The 11,455-nt window shown below is 27.8% G+C and overlaps 2 protein-coding genes across 3 annotated transcripts in view; both read left to right on the top strand.

Annotated features, from left to right (window-relative positions):
* The window catches only part of LOC111623426 (thioredoxin-like protein 1), a 51,894-nt gene extending 49,677 nt beyond the window's left edge, over window positions 1-2,217 (top strand). The window contains exons 4-5 of one of the 2 annotated variants that reach the window (XM_023366001.1): window positions 1,747-1,813; window positions 2,080-2,217. In XM_023366001.1, the coding sequence (XP_023221769.1) occupies window positions 1,747-1,813; window positions 2,080-2,201 (189 nt within the window). In that variant the 3' untranslated portion in view covers window positions 2,202-2,217. The remainder of the gene's footprint in view (window positions 1-1,746; window positions 1,814-2,079) is intronic. The other variant, XM_023365999.1, reaches the window with a different exon arrangement.
* A 3,095-nt stretch (window positions 2,218-5,312) lies between these two features.
* Window positions 5,313-11,455, top strand: part of LOC111623436 — a 7,831-nt gene continuing 1,688 nt past the window's right edge. The window contains exons 1-2 of the mRNA XM_023366009.1: window positions 5,313-5,395; window positions 7,283-7,472. Of these exons, the coding sequence (XP_023221777.1) occupies window positions 5,313-5,395; window positions 7,283-7,472 (273 nt within the window). The remainder of the gene's footprint in view (window positions 5,396-7,282; window positions 7,473-11,455) is intronic.

Raw genomic sequence — 11,455 nt, 5'->3', positions numbered from 1 at the left:
AGTGCTATTGTCTATATCCCCTTCTGACTCATTTTCAACAATGCTTTCTTCCTTGTCCTGTTCGATTGCATTTTCGACGTCATTATTTTGTTCCATATTGTCATGCGAATGCAACAACTTCTCTAAATCTTCTTCAGATCTTATAACTCTAATCATATCACTAGGGATTGCTGAAGTTGCAAGGCCCAATTTCATTGGACAACCAAACATTGCTTCGTAGTGGGAACATTTGATTCCCTCGTGATATGCTCTATTTTCATTGCCTGAATGAATCTTAAACCCTCTGACCACTTTGATAACTGATTGGTTTCCATCCACGTGCTCAACATATTTTCTATGTCTTGATTAGCACGCTCCGCTGATCCTTGACTTTGGCTATGTCTTGCCTTTCCATGTACGATTTTTACATCCGGCCACATGGAGCATAAACTCTCAATAACTTGGTTAGAGAATTCTCGACCATTATCGGAATGAAGGATGCTCGGCGCTCCAAAAGTGGTGAAAATATCCAAAAGATGGTATGCAACTTCTACGGTGCGTTTAGTTTGAAGCGCACAATAGATCATAATTTGGTAAGATGATCTTGGTAAACTAAAATAAATTTATAATTTTTATCTGGGATAGTTTGTAGATCTAGTAGATCAACCTGACAGCGTGAGTTCATTTCACTGTGAAGTATAGGTCTGACAACAATGCCCTTTTTCAAAGTCTCCTGTTTCTTTTGGCAAGGTTGACATAGCTTCAAATATGTCATAGTAGCCTCAACTGTTACATTTTTATACTTGTGGTTGCATTCCTTAAGCATCCGTGTCCTTCCACCGTGGCCAACAGCAACATGCGTTTCTTCGAGAATATTGAATAAGTCCTCGTAACAAATGTAATACCTTATTTCTCCATCCTCCTCCTTTATAGGTGCAATTAGTTTTTCTTCGCCGCTTATAGTCAAAATGTCGTAACGCTTTATACGCCTGTAATGAACAGCTTGTTTTTTTTTCATGTTCTTTGCAGCTTTTACTTCCTCCAAACACTTTGCATATTTGTCCCTATTAAGATAAAAGTTATCTTTCTTGCTTGCAACGAACTCGTCCATTATTTCATAAAATCTCCGTTTCATACTCATCTTGATTCATAAATAACTTTTAGACAACAAAATCTCAAACAAGATTAGAATTAACGTGCGTGTTCTAACGTGTCAAATGATGAAATGAGGCGAGCGAAGGCGGCAACGCGGTGCAGTGCGGAAAGCGGGGACTATTTTTTCAACATTTACCATGTCTCTGAGGTAAAACCTAAGATATACCGAGTAAACTCTAGTAAAACTTCGAAATTAGCGATGATCGCAGAACATTTCGGACTTTTACCACAAAGATTTGGTAAATCTTTGGTTTTACTGGAAGATCTTAGGATTTACCATAGTTCGAGCATTTACAGTAACATATGTATGTATATACCTGTATGTGTATGTATATATATATGTATGTGTGTGTGTATTTGCATGTGCATGAATACTATTTTGAAAACAATGAACAGTTTTAGTTGATGATGAAATTCCAACATGATATTGCAATTTTGTGAAGTCTCAGATGATACTTTTCAATGTTTATATTTAATTCATATTTTTTGTTTAAATTGCTTTTAAAATCTGGTTATTGATTAAATTTAATAAATTGTTTCTTTCTTCAAAAAAAAAATAATAATTTTAAGGCGTTATATTCTTAATAANTTTTTATACTTGTATCTTTCTAGTTGATTATTTCAATTGGTTTTACTCAAGCAATTAAACTTTATTCAATTAAATTACAAGCCCCATTAGGTATGTTTAATTACATTTATTTTGTTTTTAATGCTATAATTACAGTAATTAAAATAACAAAATTCTGTTCATTAATTGTACATGAAGTTTATGCTTTGAAAATGTTTTCAATGAGAAATAAACAGATTTCTATAATGTTTACAAAATTAATAGCATAATTATTTAAATTATATATATAATATATTATTTGTTTTGTTCATACTTAAGAAGCAATTTATCATGTAATTTCAGTTTGAAATTTTTATTATTATTTTGTTAATTTTTAGATTCTGGTCCAAAGATTATGAAACTTTTTATTAATCAACCATGTACATTAGATTTTGATCAAGCTGATAGTATGGAACCAGTTCAAACATTAGAGTATGTTTTTCAATGTTTATCAGAGTAATAGTAGTGATTTATGTATGTATGTATATATATTACTTAAAAATAAGTAAAGTATTATTTGAATAATTTGAAATAATCCAACACTAAGTTACAGATTAAACAGATTTATACAGTTTATAATATGAAAATGAACATTATTAAATATAGTATTCTATATAATAAATACAGAATTCTGTATTATTATTATCATGCTTTTTGTTTGTGTTGCTTGTTCTTTTGTAATGTTTTCACAATTCTTGCAGTTNTATCATTTTATTTTTATCTATGTCTAAAGAAAAATATAAATAATTTAAAGTTTTTTCAATCATATTCTTATTTTTTGTAAATGGTGGGAGCTAATTAATATTTAACCAATGTACTAATTTAATTATATATCATGTCGTGTGCAATGCATAAATTTTAACAAGAAAGCTGAGTAAGTTGAATAAATATTACATTATGAATTTGTAAATGGTGTGTTGGAAGTGAATTTAACTCAGTAATATAACAAACTATGTTGTGAATAATTTGATTTGTAAGTGATATTGTTCTATGATTTGATAAACTTCATTAATAATAAAAATTATAATACTTTAAAACATTTATGGATATTTGTTTATTAAAAAATTATTATGTTATAATTTTAACAATTTAGTTAAAAGCTATTCTTTAATATTCTTATTTAATTTTTTATTAGATTGCTGGTAGAAAAGGAGAGAGCCATTGATTCTAACTATAGCTTAAAATAACCATTTAATTAATACATTTATGTGCTTTCTGATGATTGGTAAGAATGAAGATTTGATTGACACAAGAAGTTGTCTTTGTGTAATATCAATTTATATTTTATTCTAAACTTTATATATGAAAATTAATACTCTTGTTTAAAATAATAAAAGCTAATATTGTACATTGTCAATTCCAATTTGTTATTGATTTATTAATAAATATATTATGAAAAATAAAAAGTGTGATAAAGCTTAATGTTAAAATTATTAAATAATATGAAAAAATAAACAATGTAAACTGGTGATTGAAATTTATAACATTAAAATCTTTGACAATGATATTAAAAAATATATTTGGACTCTATTGTAAATGATCTAAAATATAACATTAAGAAATGTCTTTCAATTAATGTCTTTATAAACTTTTATTGTTATCAAAAATTTTATTTGATATTTTAATGTTATTTTATTTTAATTGTAATAACATTTTATGTAACTAATATTTATCCCCTGCAAGCAGGATTTAAGAGTTTAAAATAAAAATTTCAAATTTTGCATTGAATAATCAGTTTAAAAATATAAATTTAAATGTCAGTTGAAACCAGAATATTTTAATTAATATTGATCATAATGTATTATTATTTCCTAAAGAGTAGATAGTTTCAATTCACTTTTTTATTAAATGAAACATTTTTAGTTTTGTGAGGCACCTGCAAAGTTGTAGATATGAATATGTAGATCTAGAAAAAAATTAAATATTTATTTGTAAAAATGGTGTCCCTCTTCAGCNGTGAAAGGCATGAAAGCATAATAAAACAGTTTTCAGAAAAGAATATTCTAGTGTGACCATTTTTAGGAAACAAAATAATAAATATTGTATTAGAATGTATTGTTAACTTGCCTTAGTGTTACTTTTTCATATTTAAGAAAACTAATAACAATGTTGAATGAATTTAAAGTTAAATAAATACATTTAATAAAAAAATAACTCATTCAACAGATAAATTATTTTGAGAAATGAATGAATATAATTAAATAAAGGAAAATTCATACTGCTTATTAATTAAGGAGACAAGCAGTTTGAGCTTTCTTTTTAGATAAATTATTTTGATCAGAAATTCTCATTTTTTTAAACTAATAATTTCTAACACTGGACTCCACCTCTGTCTTATAAGTTAAAACTTCTATAAAAAATCACTGAATATAGTAATTCAATTTGAATTGATTAATATATTTGTTTTCTACAAAATTATATAATTATTAAACTTATGCTAAAATCGTATAAATAATAGTTTTTAAAAATACAATTAAACGTTTAAAAAAAACAGAAGTAATAGATACTTGTAATCACTTCTGTTTCTTATTTTTATTATAAAATATGACGTTGATCAGTTTAGCTGTCTATTCATTCATAAATAAACTTAGTTGGAAAATTAAAGTAATTAATATTTTTATGTTTACTAACTTGATATTAGTAAACAAACATTAGAAATTCCTTGTTACATTTGCTGAGATAGCTACAAAAATAGTGTTATATTTATAAATGTTGGATTATTACAATTGAAGAAAACTAGATCAAGATTAGTTTATTGCATTACTGAAGTAATGCGCGATTTTGTTATCGTTGAACGGTAGTTTAGTAACTTACGCAATCTTAAAAATCAAAAGAATTATTTTCGAGTCGATACAGTTGCTCAAATTAGATATTTGTTTAGAAATTTACAACACGATAAAGAAAAAAATTATATTTCCGGGTGAATTTTTTTCTCTCTAGTTGTGTTGGTGAAATCTGAACTTTTGTCATCCCGGATAAATTATATCCAGGATACAGGACAATGCACACGTATTCTGGGAATATCCCAAATTAACTAGAACAGTTGGTCATCCTAAATTTCATAAAATCAAGTAATATATTTTAAAAAATAACAATCAGATATTCTGTAATAAATCTCTTTTTCTTAAATATCCTCCAGTTTAATTATAGGAAAGAAAGATTAAATAAATAATTTTATGTTGTGTCAGAAATAATTGTTAAATTTCTCAATTTCACTTTTAAATAACTTGACTTTCCTATTAAATATTTAATCACAGGAACCCAAGGAGAAAATCAACACGAAATACAGGAAAAAAGTGGCGATTTTGTATTAATATTAGGACATAAACCAATAAAAAGTATAATTTGTATAATTTAAAGTTTTTGGATAATTAATTTTCAGTTTTTTTCTTAACTGTTGATAGGAAATTTTCTAATATTTTTTTAAATAGGTGGCATTTATCATTTTAACACAAATATCTAATCAGAACTTTTCTCTGCACTCGTGAAAAGATTTATCCGTCGGATTTTCTAAGTAAATTTTATCATTCTTATTAACACACTTTAAATAAGAAAAACGATTTAACACGAAATGAAAAGAAAAATAATGTTCCACATGAAAAACGAACGTTTTAAACATACTATATTTTCCGAAAAATTGCAACTTATGAAAAAGTAAGATTTTCAATTTTTTAAAGTTTAATTTTATAAACGGTTAATTGAAAACATCAGCATTTAAAATGAGCTAAAGCACTATTTAATACGAAATGTCTTTGACAGATGGCATTGGAAATTAGTAGTTTCAAGACAAGTTTGAGATCTCAGCGTTGTAGACCATGCCTATAAAAAGAGTAAAGAAAGAGTGAAACCAATGGTCTATATTTCATTCCTCGCGAGATATATTTCCTACAATAATTTCTCAGAGAGCGTTGCTGGATAACCAATGTTTCAAATAAAACGAACTATGTCATTTGTTTGCTAGTCCAGCTGTATTAAAACTGCTTTACCAGGCTACGCGTCCACAATGAAACTTAGACTTAGCGTCACTATTTATTTGCTTCGGCACTATTTATTTTGCCAGCGAAGTCGAGAGGGTTAAACTGGAACTAAATCGAGTGCTGCGTTAAATTAAAGTAAAGTACAACAAGAATTCTATCACCCCAAGGCAAATGAAATGTTAAAAAGTCAAGTTGCGCAGTTAAGATCATGTCTAATTAATTAACACACTATCGCTATCTCCCAATATCTAGCATGAAAAATGCTCTGTAATAATTGCAGAACTTTTTCCAAACTTTAGTAACAAATTGGCAATTTTTATTAACGTATAGCCAAATTGTTACTGAAGAAGGTGCTGCAGAATTAGCTGATGAAAACGAAAAAATCAAAGTAAAGATATAGATTTCCAATAAGAGAAGTTTTGCGAGTACTTTGTCGTTGCATACAGTACAGATATGTTGGCCATCAAAACATTATGAATTTGAGCGTTTTATTAATGAAATATTGTCAGAAAACAACCGAAATGAAGGTCATTTGTGAAATCCATTAGCTCGGTGTTTCTCAGCCTGTAGTCTTCAGGCAGACTTAAATTAATAAAGATTAAAACTTCGTTCAATGATTATTCGCTTTTAATAATTTGCGCTACCGACCATGTTACGGGACTAGGGACATGTTATCTTACTACAAATACTTTGTAGTATATGCAAGGCTTAAAATGAACTCAGTATAAATTAACTTACTCAAATGTAAATAGAAACTTTACGTTGAAGTTTGATTATACCATTTATAATTAAATGATAAATTAGATAAAATTTTCATATCATTTACGTTTTATAAAATGTTGCCTTACTTTAAAAACATATTAATTTAATTATTAATATTTTATGTTTTTAAAATATGAACTTATAAATTAAATTACAAATGAAGATAATTTGTAATTTTAATCTCAAAAACGTTACTATGATATCAGGGTTTGTGATTTTAAATCCCACCATCCAGTTAACAATTTGAAGATTGAGTTCTCGGTGTTATTAGGTATTTAACAATAGACGTAATTTATCAAATATACGACTATTAATCTTATAAATGATATTTAACTGCGTGTACTTTATTCCGAGAATATCTGATTTTCTTTCCACTTTAATTTAATGGATATCTTTTTTTTATCCATGTTTAATCCGACTAAACGTCAGGTAAATTCATCACCGAAATTGAAAAATCGATTTTAATTCTTTTATTTGGATCAATTATATTAATAATTCACAATTATTATAAAAAATTCACAAAAAGTACATTTATGATTTGAAGTCCTTTCAGAATGATGGCGGAAGTTAAATAATCCATTTTAAAATTAATTGCTCTTTGATAGATCATGCCATCATGATCTTTAACGACAATCATAGCAAACTGAATTTTGTGTAAGAGAGACAGGATGATATCACTCTCGATTGTTTTATTGTCATGCTTAATGTTAAATACAGAAATTCAGAGTAAAGTTACAATTACAAGCAGTTACTTTTACCAAGCTGTCCCAAAGAAATTGATGGCTCCCCAATTGTTTTCCAGTTTTCAAGCGACATCTTGTTTGCGTCTTTGTATGCAGCGCGGTTATTCCTGCAGAAATTTTAGTGTAAACATGGAAACTATGGAATGTAAATTAAATCTTGATCAGTCTGAGTTAGACTTTTTTGAAAAGGAATCGAATAGTAACACTGAATTATCGAAAACTAACAGCTTTGTATTTTACGAAAAACACGTAAGTTGTGTTCTGCTTGTTTTGAGATTATTTTTATACCTTACATTAACAAAGTATTAGTCTGCAATTAGTTAATATTTATGTATGATTTCTAATTTAATGTTATTTATCTAATTAGTTCCCCCATTTTACCTCTGCATTTGCCCAAGAAACTTTAATTGTAATAATTTAAAATGTATTATACATTAGGAAGATATGCAGAAATACTATGCATTTAAAGAAACTAAATATTTGGAATTTTAGATTTCTCATTCAAGTCTCGAAAATACATAAATATTTTCTGAAAATTTCAGATTAAACAGTATATTTTTGTGATTTTCGGATTTTTATTAATATATTTAACTCAAGTGTTGTTAAATTACAAATATTTCTGGAAATATACTGTGACTATTTGATAGAACAATATAACTGATGTAAGAATGAAAATTAATATGTAAGTACAGTAAAAATATGTTATAATGAATTTTAACGTTTCCGAGAGTATTTATTATAAGAGCTTCTAAGACATAGAGATACGAAGATACATAGAAAAACATGAAAAAGTGCGGAGAATTGAATACGCAGGGATATTTAGCAACTTATTGTTGAAAAGATAAAAATAATTTTTATATAGTCAATTTTGATTTGTTTAATATTAAAGTTTAAGTTCACAAAATACATTAATACATTCTACTCAATTTTATTTCTGTATTATCTCTTTCTCCTATTAGCACTCATTTCATTTCAATTTGCTATTATTTATATTAGTTTTTTTTTTTTAAATTAATAAATAATAACAAATTGAAATGCGTGTTAAGGTCTTTTAATTTGTAAAATGAGTTTAAGACGGTATCGAAAGTCCGAAAATCTTGTAATAATAAAATGAAATTACATTTTAAATATAGAATGAAATGATCTTATTAAATTGGACTAATCATTAAGAATATACAAGTTGCAAAATTTGCATGGATATTTCTAAAAACATATTTTACTTCACCAGAATAAAATTTTATAATTTAACAATTTTTTTTTTAAACTGAACTAAATTAGATAATCTTTAACATAATGTTTTAAGATAGTTATTTCTTTACTAATCTAATTTAATTATATTCGATAACTAAGGAATAGTTAATGTAATGTTTAACATAATAATATAGTAACATGCAAAACATTATTATAATAATATTAATGATATTAAAAGTACACAGAGATTTTATTTGATTATTAAAAAATACTGTATATTGCACAAGTGACACAATAGTATGTATTATAAGTAAGATAAAACTGCAAATAAATCTTTCTACAGTGTCAAGAAGTTCCTAAAAACATTAAACTTAGTTAACGGAAAATTAGTGTACCGTATTATAATTTATAAAAATGCCATTAAACTATAAAAATAAAAGTAACTAATTATGATTAAAAATATAATTGATCTTAAAACATTTTGAAGTATTTGTTAAAAAATTTGTAATTTATAAATTCAGTTCCCAAAAGTACAAAACGTCAGAATTATTGTTATCAGTAATTAAAAAAAATGAAATTATTGTTTTATATTAAACTATATTTAAATAAATGTCGATCAACGAGTTAAAATATATATTTGTAAATAAGATTAACAATAAAAATAATTAACGCAATAATGAATATTCATTACTAGCAGATGAGCCCGACGTTGCTCGGGCAAAAAGAAATAACGATAGCGAAGATTAAGATTATTAGATTATAGCTGATCTTACCCGTTTTTACCTGGTGCATGAATTAGGTACTCCCTCTTCCGAGACTAATTAGAAAAGATTTAGATGGGTCTAAAAGTATGTTCGATTATTCTCAAAAATGCAAAAAAAAAAAGCATCTAAAATAGTACAGTAAAGCAGAGTTCTTTAAAATTATCCTTAACCCTTCTCCCTTGCTGGGGGAATTTCCAAAAATTCCTTCTTATGTGCATTTGCAAGGCGTATTAAAGTTTAAGTTCACAAAATACATTAATACATTCTACTCAATTTTATTTCTGTATTATCTCTTTCTCCTATTAGCACTCATTTCATTTCAATTTGCTATTATTTATATTAGTTTTCTTTGCAAGGCGTATGCTACTAAAACTCAGTAAAAACGCAAAAAAACCACATGTTTAAAATCATAATTGAATTTTAACTGAATAAATCTTTAGTATTCAACAAGATTTTTTATTTAATTAAATTTTAATAACCTATAAAATTTTTAAAAAATCAGAAAGTTTTTATTATAACGGAGAATTAACTTACTTGATGATAACTTTACTTGAATTATATGGTTGATTTTAAATTATAAAAAACTTGTTTGGAAGTTTATATTTCCGTGCTCCTTAATCCTCACCCCAAGGTTTCTATTAGTGACCCCAACGTAGTCCTTATCGATTCCCAACTAGTCATTTTTGTAGGGAATTGCATATACTCCTGCCTGTTCATTATCATCAATTCTTTCTTTGTCATTTCTAATCAACCTATACACTGTGGGGGCCCTTTTACATATTATACTGGCGTTTTTGTGTCTCGCTATTTGCTTCATAATCGGGAAGAGACATTTATTATTCGNCCCAACGTAGTCCTTATCGATTCCCAACTGGTCATTTTTGTAGGGAATTGCATATACTCCTGCCTGTTCATTATCATCAATTCTTTCTTTGTCATTTCTAATCAACCTATACACTGTGGGGGCCCTTTTACATATTATACTGGCGTTTTTGTGTCTCGCTATTTGCTTCATAATCGGGAAGAGACATTTATTATACGTAAACTTTGCGAAGTTAACCCCAGCCTCCGGTTTCTTCTTAGAGCTGCTCCTAGGTTTTACGTACGCTTCTATTAGACGCTCTATAGATCTTATTCCAAACCCTAACTCTTTTGCAACTTTTTTGATCCTACACAGCTCATTCATCGTGTCCATTACATTTGAGCAATAGAGAAACGCTCTTCTGATTAACGCCCTAAATGCAAATAGTTTATAAACCGTTGGGTCATTAGAATTTGCCGGAATATACATCGAATCATGCGTGGGCTTGATGTAGATCTTCGTGCATAAAGTTCTATTCTTAAATTCAATGCTAACGTCCAAGAAGTGTAGCTCCTTGTTACTAATTTGCTCCAGGTTAAGTTTTAAGCCATGTTGGTTAGAGTTCACTTGGTCTAAGAATCGTTTTATCATATCTTCCAAATAATTAGAACATCATCTACATATCTTTTGTACATGATTATGTATTCATTATAGTTGATAAGCGTCATGCGTTCTATTTTTCTCACGACAAACTCACAGAGCATGCCAGACATCGGGACTCCGTTTATATTTCCAATTCAATATTTCGAATTTTCCGAATTTGGAACGAATTCAAATACTCGTTCGAATTCGTTTATTTTGAATTTATTGTTTTGGGGTTACTCGAAAGGTGGAAATGATTTAAATATTTATTAATTGCCAAAATGTATACTCTATGTGCCACTAGTTACTTTTCTTTATAATTTACACTTTATATTGACTAAAACTAACTCTTTCTTCCTCTTCCCTCGAGGGGTGTTGGAATTTCCAAAAATCCCTTCTTAGTGTGCGTACCCTGAGTACCAAATTTCAACTTTCAACTCCTAACCATTTGGGCTCTGTGATTATTATTATTATTATTATCATAATCATCATTATCAACCCATCTCGATTATATTATAAGATAAAGTTTAAATGAATATTTCTACTATTAAAAGTTTGTTTTATATATTTGTAAGTACAGTTGTCCCTCGATAATCCAACAGGTATGGGACCAAAGGGGTGTCGGATTACCAAAAGTGTCCGGATTACCGAAAATAATTACATATTTCGCATTGTTTTGCTAGCAGTAACTTACAATATTCTCTACTCCAACTGTTCGAACAGAACTGCTCACATAAAACACACGAAATGTGTGTCATCGAGTAAGAATTGGATGGGGAGATTCACATCGCGACATGCTTCTGTGCAAGCAGACACGTAACGGGGACGGGTAC

This window comes from Centruroides sculpturatus, unplaced genomic scaffold (genome assembly GCF_000671375.1).
Source record: "Centruroides sculpturatus isolate CEXI.00-Female unplaced genomic scaffold, Cexi_2.0 scaffold190, whole genome shotgun sequence".
NCBI classification, from domain to species: Eukaryota; Metazoa; Arthropoda; class Arachnida; order Scorpiones; family Buthidae; genus Centruroides; species Centruroides sculpturatus.
This window is presented reverse-complemented; position numbering and strand designations above follow the sequence as displayed.